Raw genomic sequence first — 23,495 nt, 5'->3', positions numbered from 1 at the left:
GCATGCAGGTTTTCAAAAGGGCACATAAGCAATATCATAAATGAAACTAAGAGAGGAAACAAAATAACAAAATGAAAAATAAAATCAAAAAAGGTGAAAAAACGAGGATTTTGTCAGCCAGTGGCGGAACATGAAGAAGAAGAAATAATCAAATATTTCGACAAGGACCTCCGCCAAATCGTCCTCAGTACTAAACAAAAAAAAAAAAAAAAGAAAGAAAAGAAAAACAAACCAACGAAAATCGAACCTTTCGAAGTTTACCTCACAACAACAGAACAAAAACTTGAGTTTTTGGCTCGATACGGTCACCCTGTGTAAAAAAAAAAAAACAACAACAAGTAAACACGCATCCGTGATCTTTCTTCTGGCAAAAATACAAAATTTAACATTTTTGTAGATAGGATCTTGAAACTTCTATACAGTTGGGTTTTCTGATACGCTGAATCAAATAGTGTGATTTTCATGAAAATTCTTTGACTTTTATGAGGTGTTTGACTTTTATTGAATTGAATTCTTCTTTTTCATTTTTTCCTTTTTTCTTTATTATTGAACCAGGGTTGAAAAAACAGACTAATGTTTTATGCTTCACGCTAGAAAAAACGTAAGTTTTTCATAAATGCCCCGTTTGTAAATAGTAAACATTCTTTTTCTGTTTGCGAATATAGAAACGTAAACATAGTATTTACAAACAGAACTTTTTAACCTTTTAAAATGAAAATTTGGTTATTGAATAGTATATCCGTTCGGGATTTTCCTCCTAAAAAAAAAAATAATAAATTGTCTGTTATTCAATTATCTACTTTGAAATTACCTTCTTTTTCCACCACTCTTAAAATAAGAAGCTCCCGAATTAAGCTCCTCGGGATGTACCTGTGACCTAATAAGCTATAAGATTTTAGTCTATAGAGATCTCAAGTTTCAAAGAAAAAAAAAATGTATATAAATGTTACGTTATTCTTGTAGTTTTGCCACGTATCATGATACTTTCATCAATAAATCCTACGGTGCCATATCTTTGGAATTAGTGTTTATTTTAAAAAATCAAGACAAGTTCTAAGCTTGAACCGAAAAAAAGCTACACGGATTGCTTATAATAATTACAATGTCATCTAAAATCACAACCATTTCTTTTATATACAAAATCATTCGGCAACTTGCTTTCGTATCATTTCAAGTCGTAATTCATGCTCCCTCGCTTTTAACCGTAGAGCAGCTATGCTTGAAGATCTTCGATCGATCTCATCTGGGCTGACAGAGGGGACTGGAGATTGAGTTTCCGTCCGGTTTGGTGGAGAAGGCATCATGTTTGGAACCCCTGCAGGAATTGAAGGGGTTGTTATGCTTGAATAAGGGTTGATAGGAGTTCCTGGTAACATGTTTTGTGGAAATGGCAAACCATTCAATGTCGATAGGGTCGACATTAGTGCACGGTAATCATTTTCACTTGCCTTGCTAGGGTTTGTTGAAATATTAGCAAGAAAAGACTGGAATGATGCAGGATTTGTATACAAGCTAGTCATGAGCAAAGGATTTCGATATGCTGCAGGAATGTCTCTCAAGGCTGTTAAGCCAGGAGTAAGAAAAGGAGGTAAAAAAGTTGACGCCAAATAATTGGAAGATGTTTGAAAACCAGCACTTCCTGGAAGCCGTAAAAGAGGGGAACTCTCAACTAATTTTCTTTGAAGGAACGGGCTGACGGGTGTTTGAAGCGCAGAGAAGGGATTTCCACCAGTAAGAGAAACAGGTACATGCGGGTTTGATGCAGCGCCACTACTTGAAGGAAAAGAATTGAGTCCAAGAGGGGTACCGCTCTGATATGGATTGTAAGGATGACCTTGTGGCCCAACTTTCTCTTGCTTTCGCCACTTCGCTCGACGGTTTTGGAACCACACCTGAAATATTCAATTTATTAGACAATTTTAGCTGGGCTTTCTATACATAAATTTAATTACTTTCGTCAAAAATAAAAATATAGTATTTAGAGGGAATAGGAGGGATTTGGATTAATCACTCAAGTTCTGCTTATGTTTTTTCCAAGTCACAAGAGGTTAAATTTAGAGTGTAAAAAATTTGCTGATGTTAGAAATAAAGATAATAGATTTGGCAGTAGAGAAAATTTTCGCTGCTAAATAAATTTCAGTAGGGTTGTCGATACTTGTCGGTTAATGGAAACATACCCAATAAGTGATAGGTTAATTCTAATGAAAAATAACAAAAAAAAATAATACAATAATACTTAAGAAAAATAATTATGGAAACCCAACCTAGCTTAACCGAACACAACCCAACCCAGCCTAACCGAACCCAACCCACCGTAACCTAACCTAACCCACACCTCCACCCCTAATGTACAAATATACAGCCTGAAAAGTCCAGTGCATTCTGTCTAAGTCCAATGCATTGTATTATTCATCACTTGTCTTTGTAGCTACGAAACTGGTTTTCTGATATGTAACCTAAGCGTAATTTTTGAATGTGTTTCTAATAACCGACAAGTACCGGTTGTCTATCAATTTATTATTTTGTGAATCCGTTGGCGTTAATTTATTTCAAGGGAGGATACTTGATCAAAACAGCAAAAACCAGGGAAATTTACTGAAAAATACTTGAAAATGTTAGACTAATTTTGGAATTGCTAATTGTTGAGAGGGAGGCTAGAGCCCTTATTCTTCAACTATGTACACGTACGACTAATTTGACAATCTAGCAGCCCATCAGAACTATTTATAAGACAATACTGATTAACATAGCCAGTACTTGTTAATGAATATTGTGGAGCATGTGGGAGGTTGAATGGGAAACTTAACGTGAATAAAAGTTCGAATAGGGATAAATCCTTTCATTAGTCTGTGATAATTCACAAAAATACTGGATATTTCAGTCACATGTACAGTGACCGTCATCAGCAGAAATACTCTGTGTCTTCCGAGTGATAATGAATTATCACTGTCTAATAAGAAGAATTTATCCCTATTCGAACTTTTATTTATCATTATGGAAAGGTATTATGGTCTTTCAAATTACCTACGTAATATATGTGGGGATAATTTGGCCAAAGAAGTTTATAAATATACAAACACCCTTAAGAAACATGCAAATAATATATACCAACAGGATTTTCTTCTACAGTTTAAGATGAGAACTGTGCCACCATCTTTAAAATTCAATCTACATTTAGGCACTGTTAAGAATTATCACTGTCTGATAAAAGGATTTATCCCTATTCGAACTTTTATTTTATCGTCATGGAAAGGCAATGTGGTCTTCAAAATTACCTACATTCTAAACGTTCTTGTAGTTTGAGTCGTTATATGTTCTTAACTTCAGGAACTTAATCTGCGTTCAAGGACACAATCTGCGTTCAAGGACTGCGTTCAAGGACGCCCTCATGCTGTTATGCGTAAAAAGCAATCAGTTCAAGAGACGACTAATTCATTTTCTCTTATATTCGGTATTTTTACGAAGGACATGTATTTAAAAATTTGAAGAATACGTACAGATATATTAATAACATCTCAACTACTCTTTAAAGTATACGGCGTGATCGGATATTACAGACCAAGCCTGTCATTAAATAAATTCAAAAGCATTTTGGCGTAGCACGTTTGAGACTCCAGATTACTGTCATTGATGACACCACTGCCTTTATGTTTATGCTATAGACGCATTAGGATGCCGCAGAGGTGTGGATAACTGAAGATTCTCCTTTATCATTAAATCATGACGCGAAATTAAAAGACTTGTAATCAAATCAAAAGGAAATTCGCTTTATTGCGTAATTGCTAGTTGTGCACCGGGATATCTATAAAAGCCTCACCTTGTGGTGGTGAATGCACGCCAAAATTGGCGTGGCGAGAAAGACACGGACCTCTGTAAGCAACTTAAATTATATAGTACATAAATACAGTTAAAGTTCTATAAAGTCTGGCAAAATACACCACCAACGCCCACCAGATACTTGCTATTTTGCTTATAGCGAATCTGATAAATTTATAATAGACCTATTTCAAAACTTAAATTGAAATACTGTTCACTCTGTTTGAAAACTGCATATGCTAATGCCACAGTGGTCATTCTCTGGATGACAGACGCAAACGATTTTAACCACCAACATGGAGACTTCAGTAAAGTCACAGCAAAATTATAGGAAAGACAGTAAAATTCCGGTTTTTGGCAATACAATTTTACGGACTCGATTATGTTTATCGGCTGGGCGGATAAAAGTCCCCCTCCCATTGATATTATTCTGGCTTCTATATAGTCGATCAAATTCGAGGAAAGGTCGTCTCAGGAATAGGTAGGAAGCTAAAAAGGAAGCTAAAAAGGACGTAGATTCCTCAGGGATTTCTAGGGAGGTGGATGAGCCTAAGCTTTTAACAGGCACAGGCGACTTATAGCTATGTATCCGGAAATAAGTGTTCACATGTGTTTGTCTAGGCCAGTGGCGGATCCAGGGGGGCGAGGGCCCCGCTAACGTAGTCTAAAATAGTGTAATTTACTTAATTAACGCAATTTTGCGTTAATTTAACTTACTCCTAACGCAAATTTAACGGATCAACCTATTTTGCACCCCCCCCTAAAAGTCCTGGATCTGCCCTTGGTCTAGGCGGGGGTGTAGCTGCAGCATTTTTATTGGGGGGGGGGCAAAAGGGGTCGACATTGGGAGAGTCAAGGGGCATCGGGCATATAATATTTTTTCTTCAAAATTGTTGGGGGGGGGGGCAAATCCCCCCCAACAAACGACGCCACTGTCTAGTGCAGATAGTTTTACCAACCGTTAACATCTTCTTGGTAAAGCTTGTATCATGCCATGCAAAAGGAAAGTCGTTTTTATTTTCTCCCTCCTGCCTTGATATATATTTATATCAAGAATTATGAAATCTATATTTTTTTCTTTTGGTATAAATCTAAGCCTTTTGCGCAAATATAAATAGGATTAGGCTACTTTCAAAGGCAATGTAGGAACCAAAAGTTTTCTTTTCTATGTCTCATGGAAATCAGTTAAAACCTTTGACACAATCTTTAAATAATAAGGTATTGTTTTTGTTTTTTTTTTTTGTGTGCAGTCAATGACGCTTTTGGTTCCCCATTTACGAACTGCAGTTATACCTTTGACTGGTTCATCTATTACTTTCCTGTTCATCAATTTCAAGAGTTGTCATAATCAAATTAACTATGGATTCCTCATAATGGAATAACTACACTTGAAACTAATATTCTGTCAGTTGGTACTGTAGTAATCCGATTTATGAACTAAAGGTGAAAAGGTTTTACACCCGTCTTCTGTTCACGAACGAACGAAATAAGATTGGTGAATTAGATTTGGTAAACAATTTGTTTGTCATCAAATATGCTTTTGTTTAAAAGGTAGGCCTATGTCTAGCTCGATGATTTTAATACTATTTTCAGTAGCCTAGGGGAACTAAAATTAATTTTAGTGCATGTCTAAGAGCAACAATTTCAATAATGCCGTATATGTCCATATTTTGACTCCTAACCGAAATTGAATTTGTGGACCTAATTTGCAAATATTTAGAAATGACAATGTCCAAAGTCCAAAATGTACACTAGTCGCTGAACTCTAAGACCATATCATGGGTGAGACATAATTAAAAAGGTTATAGAATATTCTCAGCCTAAAAGAGGTGATCCAGAATGCTTCTTATGACAGCTGGCTAGATTTAGGTTTATAGTAAGAGGGAGGGAGCCATCGCCTCCCTGCCATCAAAATATCGGTTTAACAACTGGGAATGTTTGGGTAAAGGCTTTGTAGACGTGAGCTGTTTGGTTGAATGTAAGTCCTCAGCTAGATGTAAGTATTTTATTTGGCCCACCATTCAACAGAAATTAATCTTCAGGATTAAACTAATTAGGTATTAATTTTCTTAAAAGAGACAGACTGAAACACTTTAAGGGCACACTAGCTTATGTTTTTTTTTTTTACATTTTAGGAATTGAGAATTTCTGTCTGTTTTTTATTTTACATTTTAACATAGGAAGGGAAGGGGTTAATTAGTAAAAATATAAAACCAGCAAATTATATGAAAAATAATAGATAAGGGAAAAAAATAATTAAAGACGAATCGTAAAAATCTTTGGTGCTGGTGCGTTATATGGTCGCTTTTATATACAAATGAGAGACGAAACCCGCCAGACTGGTTATTTCTCAATAGCGGTCTCTTGAAATTGAATGCAAAGGATAGTTTTCATTGCGTTTACGATATTTAAACTGTTGTTTTTTTGGGTTTAGGGGGGGGGGGGGTACCTCGGTTAGGTTAGGCTAGGTTACGTATTTAATATATGGTATGTTTCACCCCCCCCCCCTAATGTCCAAATATAAAGCCCGAATTTGTTTCTAAACTATTATATGTTCATCCTATTTTATTTTATTTCATTAGCATTAACCAAATTTGACTTTTTAGGAGTGACCATATAATGCACAAGTCCCAAATCTTTAGATTCTTACGTAAAGTCATCCATGTTTGGACCAACATATGAATAAGTGAGTAAATTAGAGAGATCAAGTCGGTTCAAGATTCAAACAGGAAATGCTGAAAAGCTGTTTTGAAGAACTTGAACCTGTAATACTCTTGGATTTGGTACTTTCAGATTTAAATCTCGCTATCTAGGGCTATAATGACAGAAAGCTTAAGAAGACTAGAACACGTTCTGAAGATGAAGGATTACAGTGGGTTGATAGTAGTTGCAGTAGTAGCAGTAGTAGTAAATTTTCGCCAGTGTTTCAATAGATTAGTGAAAACAGGACCAAATCCTCATTCATGATCCATCTTACTTTCGTTTTTATTATTCCAGGGTAAACATTATACGTTCATAAAGTGTTTTTTTTTCTAATAACTAACGTCACTAACTAAATTGTTTAGTTATTCAGTTTGAACTTCACGTAATTCAAAAATTCGAGTAAGGTAAGAATTTTTTTCCGGTAAAAGGCTATCACAAGCCGGGATGGGCAAGATTCGTACTTCTGAGTCATTAAAAACATCGAAAAAACAAAAACAATCAACAAAAATTAGAAACAGAAAAAACAACAACAAACAAGTATAATAAGGTGGGGAAAAAATCAACATGTTAAAAAGGTTAAAAAAAACAAAAAAACATTAAAACTCGCAGAATTTATAGAAATATTAAACCAAATAAAACCGCAAAGACAGAATAGTCTTGTGACTAAAAAGTACAAAACATAATTTAGTAAATATAAAGTGTTCAAAATTTGTATGATAAACATTTTAAAAGTTAAAAAAAAGATTAGGGAGGGGGATGTTTAATGTTTAACACATCAGAAATATCAAGAAAAAACTTCTTTTACATCCATCCCCGGAAAATATTACCAGGGTAAAAATATAGATTTTTGGTTGAAGCAAAACAAGCAAGGAGAAGTCGAAGGGGAAAATTGATGAGGGAAAAGAGAATTTGTCCGGGGGATGTGGAGGACAGTGTTGACGAAAACGCAAGGAAATGTTTCTTCTCCTCTCCTTGGAAGAAACAACATTGACTCTCTAAAGAAATAAGGGACTTCACTCTAATTGAGGATAATTCTTAAGCAGTCTTTTAAGACTGTCTCTATTCTGTCTGAGAATTCACTGGAAATGTCAGAATGCTGAAGAGGACAGGGTGCTACCATTTCGAATAACCGTCACAAGCACTAAACGTCATTTCGTCGACAAGGAAAATTCGTCAGAACCACTAACCGTAAGAACGTCGACAGTCATAACATCGACACGTCATAACATGTGAAAATTTTTATATGTTATGACGTGTCGATGCTATGACTGTCGACGCTCTGACGGGTAGCGATTGTGACTGTCGATGAGCTGACGTGTCGATGTTATGACTGTCGATGTTGTGACGGCTATTGGTTCTGACGGATTTTTTGTCAATGTTATGACGAATTTTGTAGTGCTCCTGACGGTTAGATGTTACGACGCCTTCCAAACAGGACAAGCTTACTCGAGGATCGAGCGGACAAATCTGATTAAATTCTCAAACAATGCAATTTATAGACTGTAAAATTTTCATAGCTTTTAAGAAGAGAAGATGTGACATTTGCCCGTTTTATATGTGTCATTAACATATTGATAGAATTTTTTTTTTTAAATGGATAATAAATAAAATTGATTCATATAGTAATGAAGTCTATACTTAGCGCCGTATTTTTGTTTCTTTTATATTTGTTGCGAATAAATTCTTTGCCAAAATTAATTTTGGCAAAGAGTCCCCATATATAGCTACTATGCAGAGGAGCAAAACGGATTCATCATTCTCCAGGTCTATAGGAAAGAGGGGTGACCACTATAAAAACTATGAATGAAATTTAATCTAGTAAATAGAGGATGATAATGGTGTAAAATATGTTCAGCGTCAGGAGGAGGGGGTGGGTATCAAGCCATACTGAGCCTCGCCTTTTTCAAGATAATATAAATCGATAATCTTCCCTATTTTAATTTTAAACCCACAAAACCTAGCTTTTTTATGCTGCTACATTTAGATGTATGCTCTTGCACGATATTGATTCCCATAGTTTTGGTTTTCTTGATTTTAACCAGAAACCGCAGTAAAATAATCAACAATTGAAACATAATGGAAGTCGCTATGAGCTCATTAAAAGTAAGATTCTTTAAACATATTGTACCCTTATTTTATTAAGCTTAGTAGCTAGGCCTTCAGAGATCCAAACACACTAAGTCTGAAAAGTAGTTTTAAGCAGGGGAGCCTGAATTGATAACTGAGAGCAGCATTTATTTGAAACTTCCTATAATCAAGGAGGCACACTTGTGCCTCTATAAAGAGGCGACCCACCACAATGTTAAGCGATTTCAGGTCCTAGAGATCGCAGAGAGACGGCAGTGATCGTATTTTGTAGCCCAAGCTCAATCTAAGAAACGAGCAAAATTTCATCCTCCTCCGACTTTATCTTCACTGGGTAAACTGGGCTGGAAGTTTCGACCCTCCCACTACAGCCCCCCTTTAACGTTGTCCGATCGGGCTGAAATTTAGAGGTTAAGCTTTCCTAGGGCCCAAGAGCTTATCCTCGAAATTTCAGCTTAATCCGATCACTTTTCAAAAAACCAAATATAGCCACTTAAAATTCATTTCTCTTTTTTTTGTTATCCACGCCTACAGGCCACAGTTGGCAACTGATCCGGGTGAATGAGGACTCATTCGAAGCAGAATTCGACCTGTTAGGGCCTTTTGATATTTTCAGACCGAAAAAATTATCCCCCGAATTTACATTTACGAAAAACCTCGTTTTCCTATAAGAGCCCGCGAAAACGCGGGCTCTTTCAAACAGTTCGTGGTAACGAACTGTAAGTAAGGAGCGACCCGGCTCAATGGTAACCGAAACTCTAGAAAACGGGTTTTTGATACCAATAGATATATCAAAAGAATCAGATTTAAATGCTGATTTCAAATACATAACTTTCATCAAGTTTAGTGATACCCATCAAAAGTTAAAAGCCTGAGAACATTTGGCTGATTTTCAAAAAAATGGGAAAAGACCCCCTAAAAGTTATAGAACCTTAATGAAAATCCCACCATCATATATAGCGTATCAGAAAACCCTACTGTAGAGGTTTCAAGCTCCTCTCTGCAAAAATATGGAATTTTACATTTTTTGCCAGAAGAAAGATCAAGGATGTGTATTTATTTGTTGTTTTTTTTTCGTTTTTTTTTTCCAGGGGTAATCGTATTCATCCAGTGGTCCTAGAATATCGTGGGAGGGCTCATTTGAACGGAAATTAAAAGTTCAAGTGCCCTTTTTAAGTGACCAAAAAAAATGGAGGGCAACTAGGCCCCGTCCCACGCTCATTTTTTTATCAAAATCACCCAATAAAAATTTTAAGATAGCCATTTTGTTCAGCATGGTCTAAAATATGATAAATATGTCTTTTAGGATGACTTAATCCCCCGAAGTTCCCAGAGGGAGGGCTAAAAGTTATGAACTTTACCCAATGTTAACATCTAGTAGGCCTATTGGTTATTGGGAAGTATACAGAAGTTTTCAGGAGTTTTTTTTTGTGGTTGTGGGAGGGAGGGGGGGCGCGGGGGTTATGTTGGAGGATCTGTTCATGAAGGAAGTTTTCATGGGGGAAAGGAAATTGCCATGAAGGGGGCGCCGGACTTGCCAGCATTATTTATTGGTTATTTGGAAGTATACAACCATTTTCAGGAAGGATTTTTTCTGGAGGGGGGGGGCTAGAGGAGGGGGTCACTCTGAAGAATATTTCCGTGGAGGATTTTTCTTTGGGGTAAGGGAAATTTCTATGAAGGGGCGCCGGATTTCCAAGCATTATTTAAAAAACGATCAGAAATTAAATAAAAAAAATCAAGTTTTTTCAACTGAAATGTAAGAAGGAATATTAGAACTTAAAACGAACAGAAATTAAAACGTAAGTGAGGGGGTTCTCCCCCAAGTCAATACCTCGCTCTTTACGCTACAGTTTTTTTTTAGTGCTTTCAAAAGAGCTATCTATTCTAATTAAACGGCTTTTGTTATTCAGGGGTTTGTGAATAAAAACTTTTTTTTTAAATTTTAACTTAATGGGGGTGGTATTTAATAAGGGGAGAACCCCCTCATATACGTAATAACATATACGTAACAAAAAAAAAACAATAAAAAAACAAGCGATACGGCTCAATAGTAATCGAAACTTTTAAAAACGGAATTTTGATGTCAATAAATGTATTAAAAGAATGTGTTTATAATGCTGATTCTAAATATATAAATTTTATTAAGTTTAGTATTACTCATCAAAGGCTACGAACCTAAGAAAATTTACTCGACTTTTTAAAGAGGGGGAAATATCCCCTACAAGTTAAAGAATTTTAATGAAAATCACACCGTCAGATTCAGCGTATCAGAAAACCCTTATTACATAGGTTTCAAGCTCATATATGCAAAAATCTGCAACTCTGTATTTTTTGCCAGAAGAAAAATATACGAATATAGAAGTTAGTTACGTAAGTTAATTTGTAAAGATATCCATTTAGCAAAAGAAAAGTAAAATTTTTATGAAAATAAAAGCTGCATTAACTAAAAAACGATCAGAAATTAAATAAAAAAAAAGAAAAGTTTTTAAACTGAAAGTAAGGAGCGACATTAAAACTTAAAACGAACAGAAATTATTCCGTATATGAAAGGGGCTGTCCCCTCCTCAACTCCTCGCTCTTTACACTAAAGTTTGACTCTGTCTCACAACTTTATTTTTTAAAACAATAAAAAACTTTAGCGTAAAGAGTGAGGCGTTGAGGAGGGGACAGCCCCTTTCATATACGGAATAATTTCTGTTCATTTTAAGTTTTAATGTCGCTCCTTATTTTCAGTTTAAAAAACTTGTTTTATTAAATTTAATTCCTATAAGAGCCCGCAAGCCCGCAAGCTGTCAAATCAGCTAACAGTTAGTCAATCAATAATAAGTAATAAACTGTACAAAAACGTGCAGAAATTATTTGAAAAAAACTACGTTTTCTAAAGAGTTAAAGAGGCTGAGTTACAAGGTCGAACCTTAAAACGTACAGGGATTAGGAGGAACAGTTGGGGCTGCCGCCCCCAAACCCCCCGCTTTCACAGCCTTTAAATAAAAAAAAGAAGTTTTTTAAACTGAAAGTAAGGAGCGACATTAAATCTTAAAACGAACAGAAATTATTCCGTATATGAAAGGGGCTGTGCCCTCCTCAACGCCTCGCTCTTTACGCTAAAAGTTTGACTTTCTCACAACTCTTTTTTTTAAACAATAAAAACTTTAGCGTAAAGAGCGAGGCGTTGAGGAGGGCACAGCCCCTTTCATATACGGAATAATTTCTGTTCGTTTTAAGATTTAATGTCGCTCCTTACTTTCAGTTTAAAACACTTTTTTTTTTAATTTAAAGGCTGTGAAAGCGGGGGTTTGGGGGGCGGCAGCCCCCAACTGTGCCTTCTAATCCCTGTACGTTTTAAGGTTTGACCTTGTAACTCAGTCTCTTTAACTCTTTAGAAAACGTAGTTTTTTTCAAATATTGCTTAATACAATAGTTGAACAAGAAAGGACGGATACATCATGGTTTGCATTAGTGATTCAAAACAGAAGTGGTATTCTTTCTAATGTGCCAAAAATGGATACAAAAAGGTCAAAAGCTATATATAGCCCGATAGTATTAAAGAAGACAAGATTCAGAAAAGTAGTTTTCGATACATTCCCTCCGCAAGTTTAAGCTACTTAAACTGGGTCCTTATATTTGGCCTTAAATTTGTAGCAGTGGTAGATCCAATAGGGGAGAGGGAACCAGCCTCCCGATTCTGTAGAATCTTAATTACAGTTATACGAATCTGTTAGCCACCAAGGAGTTGGTCTCTCCCCTGCCCTATGGCCTGAATGTGCTTTAATCTTGCGTAGTTTTTTTTAGCTGTGGTTGGGCCTTTCAACTATGATGAACAAAATGGCTATCTCAAAATTTTAATCGGACGATTTTAGGGAAAAAGGGGGAGGGGTTTAATTTTTCTTCATTTTTTTTCGGTCACTTAAAAAGGGCACTAAACTTTGAATTTTCGTTTAAATATAGCGAATATTACCCTATAGCGTTGCCTCTGATTTGCATACGAATCGGTCAAGAAAATTAAATTTAAAATTCTAGCAGCCACTTCGGGTCTTTTCTATTTATGAAGTTTTCCGTGTAGGAGTTTTCTATTAATCTGAGCTATATTCCCCTATGCTTCAATTTGCTCATACTTTGTTTTAAGAAAACCAAAATGAAACAAAACAATATAATAACAGATATTGAATAACATATACATCACTTCTCAATTAAATATTTTATTCGTTTTATATTCATTTCTTTTCATTTTAATTACAGTAGAAAGGCATTTCGGTCTAAATTATTTACTTTTCTTAGTGAACCTAGACATGAAAAAATAAAGAGAAAATATTAGGGAAAGCAACTCAGTGAATTCAATTGTATTATGATTTGTCGCAAGAGGGAATTAATGAAATGGCAGTCCCTGTCTTATTTAAGGCTATCTATATACCAAGTTAGTTTTAAAATTCTAAAAAGACTAGTTTGTGCTTGTTTTGTTAATTTTATGGGAAAACCTCCTTTTACGTTGAATTAAGGCGGTTTATGTGAAACAATCTTTGATTGACATAAATCAGGGTCGAGGGCGTGGTCCACAGATATAAAAAAGAATCATCCCTAGTATTGGTATGTTAGACTAGTGTGTTTGCGCACTAACATTATACATAATTACGCATGTGTATGTATGGCAAGCATTAAAAATGTACCATCAATCTCAAATTTGAACCAACAGTAAACTGGAATTTTTTGTTTTCCTGATTTTTGGGGTAAATAAACATAATTTTTCTTACTTTCTCTAAGTTATGTATAGTTCTCATTAATGGGATGTCAGGTAGAATAAAAGCATGGTCATGTATAGATATACTAACTTTGACTACAGGTTCAGCCATTTGTCTGTTATTAAGTCTAAGAATAAACAGCCACATTTAAAATTAAGGTGGATAAACATGTTTTTTTTACCTTTCATATCAAGTTATGCATATTTTGCGCACGCTTTAGATAGAATAAAAGCGTTACATTTTATAGATACATTGACTTAGAGAATTGATTCAGGCAATTGCGCATTATCAGGCTTACAATAAGCAAGCAGTATTGTATAGACGTGTAAGCAGAAGATTTAATATCTAAAGGGAACCGCTATATTATATAGGCTGAATTGCCCCAGAGGTGTTATTTATGTCGGTAGAGTAATTTTATTCCAACTATTTGCAATTAATTACAAAACCGAGAGCCGCCAACCACATTCCAAACAAATTGTCGTTTAATATTTAAAGATAAAGTACTTGATCTAGGTGAACAAATACTTCAGAAAGTTTGAGGAGTTTGTATTTAAACTGATTTAAAGTTATTTTTATTAGCACTTTTCGGCCCTTGGCTTTGAACAGGAGTTAGCTATTTTGTTTATTTTCAATTTTTCCTTTCATCACGATTATTGTTCAGAATGCCAAATAAAGTCGATAATTTTTTAAGCAGATAATCTAGGGGCATGTTTGGCTCATTAGGAGGGAAGAGGGAGACGTCTAGCACCATATTAGGCTTATTCGAAGGGAAGAAAGAGAGGCTTATGAGCCAAATGTGGCCCTAGGCCCAGGAATCCCAACATGGGACGCAAATCCAACGTTGGGAATTATATATATATATATATATATATATATATATATATATATATATATATATATATATATATATATATATATATATATATATATATATATATATATATATATATATATATATATATATATATATATATATATATATATATATATATATATATATATATGTATAGTATAAGGGTGTATAAGATTAAAAGTACACATGTATTTACACAAGCCTGAGGCCTGGATATGTGTGCAGTTTAACCGGTACATTGGCTTACCAGGGTCGGTCACCTATTACTACGAACGGACTTTCAGTCCTACATTCACGGGTTTCTGGAAAGTGTTATGGGCTTCATTGAAAAAATACCAGTTTAAAAAAAATAAATAAATAAAAATTTATCCGTTATATTTATTATGGCAAAAAATACAAATTCCAATCAAAACTGGTCAAACGTGTTAATAAGCTGTAAGTTATAGCTATCTGATAACTCGTTCACCAGATGAAAAAATAAGTATTTAAACAAAATGTACGATGCTGCTAATTAAAGAATAGTAGGCTACACTCAGAATTGTTTGCATGAGGGTTCAGTTAAAGAGGTCTCACTTGCACGAGGGATCAGATGCATGGGGGTTCACTTGCTTGGGGTTCAGTTACACGGGGATTCAGTTACAATGGAACCCATACAAAAACAATGGGGCACACATAAAAGCCAAATGAATGACATTGTGACTTGATCTAGCTTTAACTTTCCGATGTAATCTGGATAATACTCATCTGGGGAGGTGAGAATGGAGGTAAGTATTTAGTTTAAAAACTACTAGGAGGACTTGAGTTTTGTGGGTAGGCTGACAAATGGTACTTATTCAATATCTTGGTAAACATGATACCTCATTCTTTTATTCTAACTCAACTTCTAGGAATAGGACTTCATTCCATCCGCTAAATCAGTTTATTCATCTATAAGGGTGAACAAAAAGACTATTAATTTTCCGTGTTCTTCTGATCCTGCGCCCAGTCATCCTTCTCTATTTTGCTTCTCATCATGCGCCCAATCCTCTTTCTCATTCTGGGTCAGTTGATGTCTCAGTATCCCGTAAAAAACCACGTTATTTGCTTGTGTGTATAGGAATTCACTTGTTATTTGCGTGCATGTATAGGAATTCCCATGTTATTTGCTTGCTTGTATAGGAATTTCCATGTTATTTCCTTGCATGTATAGGAATTCCCATGTTATTTTCTTGTGTGTATAGGAGTTCCCATGCTATTTGCTTGCGTGTATAGGAATTCCCTTGTTATTTGCTTGCATGTATAGGAATTCCCATGTTATTTGCTTGCGTGTATAGGAATTCCCATGTTATTTGCTTGCGTGTATAGGAATTCCCTTGGTATGTTCTTGCCTGTATAGGACGTCCCATGCTATAGTCTTGCGTGTATAGTAATTCCCAGGTTTTTTTATTGCTTGTTGATGTATTGCCTTGGTTTTTGCTTGCGTTTATTGGAATTCCGATGTTATTTGCTTGCTTGTATAGGAATTCCCTTGTTATTTGCTTGCGTGTATATAAATTTCCATTTTATTTGCTTGCGTTTATATTAATTCCCTTGTAATTTGCTTGAGAGATTATAAATTAATTTGTGATTTTAATTCGAGTATCGTTCTTACAATTTGCGTTGATGGAGTCTATATGACATACCAGGTTATTTGCTTGCATGTATAGTAATTCCAACGCTATTTCCTTATGTGTATAGGAATTCCCATGTTCTTTGCTTGAATGTATAGTAATTCACAGGTTATTTGCTTGCGCGTATAGGAATTCCCATGCTATTTGCTTGCGTGTATAGGAATTCCCATGTTATTTGCTTGCATGTATAGGAATTCCCATGTTATTTGCTTGCATGTATAGGAATTCCCATGTTATTTGCTTGCATGTATAGGAATTCCCATGTTATTTGCTTGCGTGTATAGGAATTCCCATGTTATTTTCTTGGTTTTTCTTTACTTGGTGCCCATTAAAAACGAAATTTTTGTGTTAAATAAGTAGTTCTTGTATCTTTTAAAAGAGCCTTACATGGTTTGAAAGATTCTTGTGCCTGTGACCGTGTGTTTTTTATTTTCTGGGTGCTCAATAATAACGAAATTTTTGTGTTAAATAATTAGTTATTGTATATATTAAAATATCTTAACGGAGTTTGGGGAACTCGATAGTATTATATTTTAAAAGATTTTATTAAAAGAAACTAGATTTTACGGCCAAAAACCCTTATTAGTTCAGATTTTATAGAAATGGTTTTATTTTTCGATCTGAAAATAGACTAAAGTTTCAGATTTGAACCAGAGAATTGTATTTTCCATAATTTTCTTACATCTTTGGAAATCATTAACGATAACAAACATGTTTTCGACCAGATGGGTTTTGAAATCACATTCAGCATGGCGTGCGCTATTTTTTTTATCATGAACCATTTTGAGACCAATTTGATCAACTTGGAGAAAGCTCAAATAGAATCGTTACTGATATTGATATTAGTGCGTAAACTACAAACTGAGAAAAATATCCAGAATTTTTTTTCTTATAGCCTTGACTTTGAAGACATTTCTTCATCTTAATTGGCTTTAGAAATATCGTGCAAAATAAAACTAACCAAACAGTCGTTGCTTTATCGAATTTTGAGCAAACAAAAGGATTGCAACACCTGATTGGCTTGTTTGTATGCAATTTAAAGCCAGTGAAAAGAACGAAATTTTTCAGTAAGGACACTCGATATCCTAAAAGTGTTTGATTCAAACTTTTACCTTGAGAATCGATGTTGTTAGCAGAATTTCAAAAGGATCGTTTATGAGTGCTGACGTATCTGATGAAATAATTTAAGTCGTATGATAATTTTTTTTTAATGCAATAGTTTTTCAGTAAGGACATTCGATATGCTAAAAGTGTTTGATTCAAACTTTTACCTTGAGAATCGATGTTGTTAGCAGAATTTCAAAAGGATCATTTATGAATGCTGGCCTATCTAATGAAATAATTTAGGTCTTATGATAAATTTAATTTTTTTTTTAATGCACTAGTTTTTCTGTAACTTTTATTCCGCGTGTTTTTTTTTTCTTCTTTACTTAGTGTTCATTCAAAAACCGAGGATTTCTGTTAAATAAATAATTATTGTACCTTTTAAAATAGCTTTACGAGGTTCGAGAGACTCTGTTGTTTTATTCTGTGTGATTTTTTCTTTACATGGTGATCATTCAAAAAGCGAGGATTTCTGTTAAATAAATAATTCTTGTACTTTTTAAAATAGCTTTACGGGGTTTGAGAGACTCTGTTGTCTTATTCCGTGTGATTTTTTCTTTACTTGGTGGTCATTCAAAAATTGAGGATTTCTGTTAAATAAATAATTCTTGTACCTTTTAAAATAGCTTTACGGGGTTTGAGAGACTCTGTTGTTTTATTCTGTGTGATTTTTTCTTTACTTGGTGATCATTCAAAAAGCAAGGATTTCTGTTAAATAAATAATTCTTGTACCTTTTAAAATAGCTTTGCGGGGTTTGAGAGACTCTGTTGTCCCCAGCGATCTGAAATTAAATTATAAAAAAGTCTCTTCACCTCTTGAATACACAATACCGAAATTTCATTCAACTTTCATGTAAGAAAATTATGGAAAGTACAATTCTCTACTTCAAATGTGAAACTTAAGTCCGGTTTTGGATACTCATAATGATGAGGACTATTTTTTTTCGTAAAAACATACTATTTTTGTATTTTTTAATTTCGAAATTATTCAACTTTATTTTTTTTATTTTTTTTTTTTTTTTTTTGTACGTATCTTAAAATAACAAAATATGTTTACAGCTCTAACAATCGTACTCTATGATTTCTCAGAGACACGATGAGGCTTTCCCAGTGGTACTCTTTGGCTAGTTATCGACACTACCTAGTTTATTGCATGTATTAAATCAGTATTTTTTACGCAGTGGAACGATTTACACATAAGTCATATCTTAAAAAAAAAGTGAAGATGGAGCATTTTAATAAAGTGTGTTCACATGATAATGTTATTGTAGCATTGAATGCCAACAAGGAGAAGTATTTAAACTATGAAACAAGTACAAGTGGTAACACTATTGGAAATGTATGCATGCATTGTCATGACAGTAAGGAATTAAATTTCTTTGGAATACCGAAAAGATTCTGTTGTACAAATGGTGGATATGCGAGATTGAGATCTCCAGAGATGATTGCACTCAATGAGAATGCAAACATAAAGATAATCGTTGATGATAGAGGACAACTCCTTGCTACTGTTGCAGGTAACACATTACCAACTGATACATCCAATCGTCATCTTTTAGGTATTAGCATTCAACTGAAGCTCAATAAAAGAAAGGCCTACTCTTCTACTAATATCTTAAACCATATCTTGTCTACATGCCGAAACTGTTACCTGTGTAAAAATAATGTGATAATAGACAGTGAAATTGCCAGAAAAATAAAAAGGGCATTGGCAGAAAATATCACTATGGATTATAAAGATAAATCGATGAAAAACAAAGCACCAGCAAACGTTACTGCCATTGATCAAACGGTCAATGAACCAAATAATACCAAAGATGAAAAGCATATTGAGCCTGTTGATGACACACCAGTAAAAATTGTGTATGACTCAAAATGGAATAATGATTATTCTACTGATTAGGAACTAAGAGAAGACAATAGGTACAATATCAAGAGAGAACCTGGTGAACTATTTTATGGAACATATTCAAAATGTCCAAAGTTGATCATTGATATTAATAATGTATCATAATATATTTTTGTATTAATATTCTACATAGCATTGTTTCATTAAAAATATATTATGCATTACATTGCTATGTGTTCATTCTTTTTAGAGTAAGCTAGCATATCAAACGTTTAGAATGTCTATTAAAACATCGGAGATGTAAGAAAAGGAATTTACATGCATCTATTGTCAGACACATGGGATAACATTGACAAAATCTAGGTATCAGAATGAATAAATTATTTATCAACATCCATTGTTGGATATGTCGTTATGTCATTATGAAAAAATTGTAAGTAAGTAAGTAAGTAACAAACTCTTTCTTTAACTCACCTCTTGGATACAGAATACAGAAATTTTATTCAGGAAATTATGCAAAAAAAAATTGAACAAATTCTTTATTAACATTCATTATCGATTGAAGTCGTTTCCTAGACAGACAATACAGCAATTTCACTAAATCTAAGTATAAGAGTGATTAAATTCTATATCAACATCCATTTCTCGGATACATAGGAAAAAGTTAACAAAATCTAAGTGTTAGAGTGAATAAATTTTATTTAGCAACATCTTTTGTCAGATACATCGGATAAAATTGACAGAATCTAAGTGTCAGAGTGAATAAATTTTTTTTATGAACATCCTTTGTCAGATACATCAAATAAAATTGACAAAATCTAAATTTCAGAATGAATAAATGCTTTAACAACATCCTTTATCGCATATATCGGATGAAATTGACAAAATTTAAGTATCAGAGAGACTAAATTCTATATCAACATCCTTTTCTGGGATACATAGGATAAAATATCGGTTAAAATTGACAAAATCTATGTATCAGATTGATTAACTTCTATATCAACATCCCTTTCTCAGATACATGGGAATAAAATTGACAAAATCTAAGTATTAGATTGATTAAATCCTATATCAGCATCTCTTTCTCGGCTACATGGGATAAAATTGACAAAATCTAAGTATCAGAGTGAATAAATTCATTATCAACATCCTTTGTCGGATATGTCGGATAAAATGGACAAAATCTAAGTATCAGAGTGATTAATTTCTATATCCACATCTCTTTCTCGGATACATGGGATAAAATTGACAAAATCTAAGTATCAGAGTGAATAAATGCATTATCAACATCCTCTAAATGCATAATCTAAGTACCAGAGTGAATAAATACATTATCAACACCCTTTGTCGGACTATGTCGGATAAAATTGATAAAATCTAAGTATCAGAGTGATTAAATTCTATATCAACATCCTTTTCTCGGATACAAAAGATAAAGTTGACAATATCTAAGTGTCAGAGTGAATAATTTTTTTTATCATATGAAAAAAAAATTGTAAGTAAAAAGTAAAAAACTCTTTCTTGAATTCGCCCCAGGGGCCTAGTGAGAGAGACATGCAACAGATTGATTAAATTCTATATCAACATCCTTTTCTCAGATACATGGGAATAAAATTGACAAAATCTAAGTATTAGATTGATTAAATTCTATATCAGCATCCCTTTCTCGGCTACATGGGATAAAATTGACAAAATCTAAGTATCAGAGTGAATAAATTCATTATCAACATCCTTTGTTGGATATGTCGGATAAAATGGACAAAATCTAAGTATCAGAGTGATTAATTTCTATATCCCCATCTCTTTCTCGGATACATGGGATAAAATTGACAAAATCTAAGTATCAGAGTGAATAAATGCATTATCAACATCCTTTAAATGCATAATCTAAGTACCAGAGTGAATAAATGCATTATCAACACCCTTTGTTGGACTATGTCGGATAAAATTGACAAAATCTAAGCATCAGAGTGATTAAATTCTATATCAACATCCTTTTCTCGGATACAAAAGATAAAGTTGACAATATCTAAGTGTCAGAGTGAATAATTTTTTTTTATCATATGAAAAAAAAAATTGTAAGTAAAAAGTAAAAAACTCTTTCTGGAATTCGCCCCAGGGGCCGAGTGAGAGAGACATACAAAAATCTAGGTTCATTTATTTTTTACTAAAGCAATAGCTACCATCTATTTCAATTAAGGTATAGATGGCAGCACAACTAATTTTTCATTCATCCGGGCACCTGCAGCCAACTTACAATACCACTCTTTTTTCAAATATCTGCATTTACGTTAGGTTCATTTAGGTTCCCTTAGCGTGGCCCACGCTAAGGTAACCTGGGGCGAAATTGCTGTAGTGAAATTGCTGTATTGTCTGTCTAGGAAACTAGGCCCCTGGGGCGAATTCAAGAAAGAGTTTTTTACTTTTTACTTACAATTTTTTTTTTCATATGATAAAAAAAAATTATTCACTCTGACACTTAGATATTGTCAACTTTATCTTTTGTATCCGAGAAAAGGATGTTGATATAGAATTTAATCACTCTGATACTTAGATTTTGTCAATTTTATCTGACATAGTCCGACAAAGGGTGTTGATAATGCATTTATTCACTCTGGTACTTAGATTATGCATTTAAAGGATGTTGATAATGCATTTATTCACTCTGATACTTAGATTTTGTCAATTTTATCCCATGTATCCGAGAAAGAGATGTTGATACAGAAATTAATCACTCTGATACTTAGATTTTGTCCATTTTATCCGACATATCCGACAAAGGATGTTGATAATGAATTTATTCACTCTGATACTTAGATTTTGTCAATTTTATCCCATGTAGCCGAGAAAGGGATGCTGATATAGAATTTAATCAATCTAATACTTAGATTTTGTCAATTTTATTCCCATGTATCTGAGAAAAGGATGTTGATATAGAATTTAATCAATCTGTTGCATGTCTCTCTCACTAGGCCCCTGGGGCGAATTCAAGAAAGAGTTTTTTACTTTTTACTTACAATTTTTTTTTCATATGATAAAAAAAATTATTCACTCTGACACTTAGATATTGTCAACTTTATCTTTTGTATCCGAGAAAAGGATGTTGATATAGAATTTAATCACTCTGATACTTAGATTTTGTCAATTTTATCCGACATCGTCCGACAAAGGGTGTTGATAATGCAATTATTCACTCTGGTACTTAGATTATGCATTTAGAGGATGTTGATAATGCATTTATTCACGCTGATACTTAGATTTTGTCAATTTTATCCCATGAATCCGAGAAAGAGATGTTGATATAGAAATTAATCACTCTGATACTTAGATTTTGTCCATTTTATCCGACATATCCGACAAAGGATGTTGATAATGAATTTATTCACTCCGATACTTAGATTTTGTCAATTTTATCCCATGTAGCCAAGAAAGGGATGCTGATATAGAATTTAATCAATCTAATACTTAGATTTTGTCAATTTTATTCCCATGTATCTGAGAAAAGGATGTTGATATAGAATTTAATCAATCTGATACTTAGATTTTGTCAATTTTATCCGATATTTCATCCTATGTAACCGAGAAAAGGATGCTGATATAGAATTTACTCACTCTGATACTTAGATTTTGTCAATTTTATCCGACATATCCGATAAAGGATGTTGTTAAAGCATTTATTCATTCTGAAATTTAGATTTTGTCAATTTTATTTGATGAATCTAACAAAGGATGTTGATAAAAAAAATTATTCACTCTGACCCTTAGATTCTGTCAATTTTATCCGATGTATCTGAGAAAAGATGTTGCTAAATAAAATTTATTCACTCTAACACTTAGATTTTGTTAACTTTTTCCTATGTATCCGAGAAATGGATGTTGATATATAGTTTAATTACTCTTATACTTAGATTTAGTGAAATTGCTGTATTGTCTGTCTAGGAAGCGACTTCAATAGATAATGAATGTTAATAAAGATTTTGTTCAATTTTATTTTCCATAATTTCATGAATGAAATTTCTGTATTTTGTATCCAAGAGGTGAGTTCAAGAAAGGGTTTGTTAGTTACTTACTTACTTACAATTTTTTCATAATGACATAATGACATATCCAACAATGGATGTTGATAAAGAATTTATTCATTCTGATACCTTGATTTTGTCAATGTTATCCCATGTGTCTGACAATAGATGCACGCAAATTCCTTTTCTTACATCTCTGATGTTTTAATAGACATTCTAAACGTTTGATATGCTAGCATACTCTAAAAATAATGAACACATAACAATGTAATGCATAATATATTTTTAATGAAATATTGCTATGTAGAATATTAATACAAAAATATATTATGATACATTATTAATATCAATGATCAAATTTGGACATTTTGAATCTGTTCCATAAAATAGTTCACCATGTTCTCTCTTGATATTGTAGCTATTGTCTTCTTCTAGTTCGTAATCAGTAGAATAATCATTATTCCATTGAGTCTTACACAATTTTTACTGGTGTGTCATCAACAGGCTCAATATGCTTTTCATCTTTAGTATTATTTGGTTCATTGACCGTTTGATCAATGGCAGTAACGTTTGCTGGGGCTTTGTTTTTCATCGATTCATCTTTATAATCCATAGTGATATTTTCTGCCAATGCCCTTTTTATTTTTCTGGCAATTTCACTGTCTATTATCACATTAT

The 23,495-nt window shown here is 33.6% G+C and overlaps 1 protein-coding gene across 1 annotated transcript in view; it reads right to left on the bottom strand.

Annotated features, from left to right (window-relative positions):
• Positions 1–999: 999 nt before the first annotated feature.
• The window catches only part of LOC148940031 (homeobox protein aristaless-like), a 49,418-nt gene continuing 26,922 nt past the window's right edge, over positions 1,000–23,495 (bottom strand). Inside the window, exon 6 of the mRNA XM_089105718.1 lies at positions 1,000–1,892. Within this exon, the coding sequence (XP_088961844.1) occupies positions 1,143–1,892 (750 nt within the window). The 3' untranslated portion in view covers positions 1,000–1,142. The remainder of the gene's footprint in view (positions 1,893–23,495) is intronic.

The sequence above is a fragment of the Artemia sp. Qi Xiang Cuo genome, chromosome 20, assembly GCF_049724085.1.
Source record: "Artemia sp. Qi Xiang Cuo chromosome 20, ASM4972408v1, whole genome shotgun sequence".
In the NCBI taxonomy this organism is placed as follows: domain Eukaryota; kingdom Metazoa; phylum Arthropoda; class Branchiopoda; order Anostraca; family Artemiidae; genus Artemia; species Artemia sp. Qi Xiang Cuo.
This window is presented reverse-complemented; position numbering and strand designations above follow the sequence as displayed.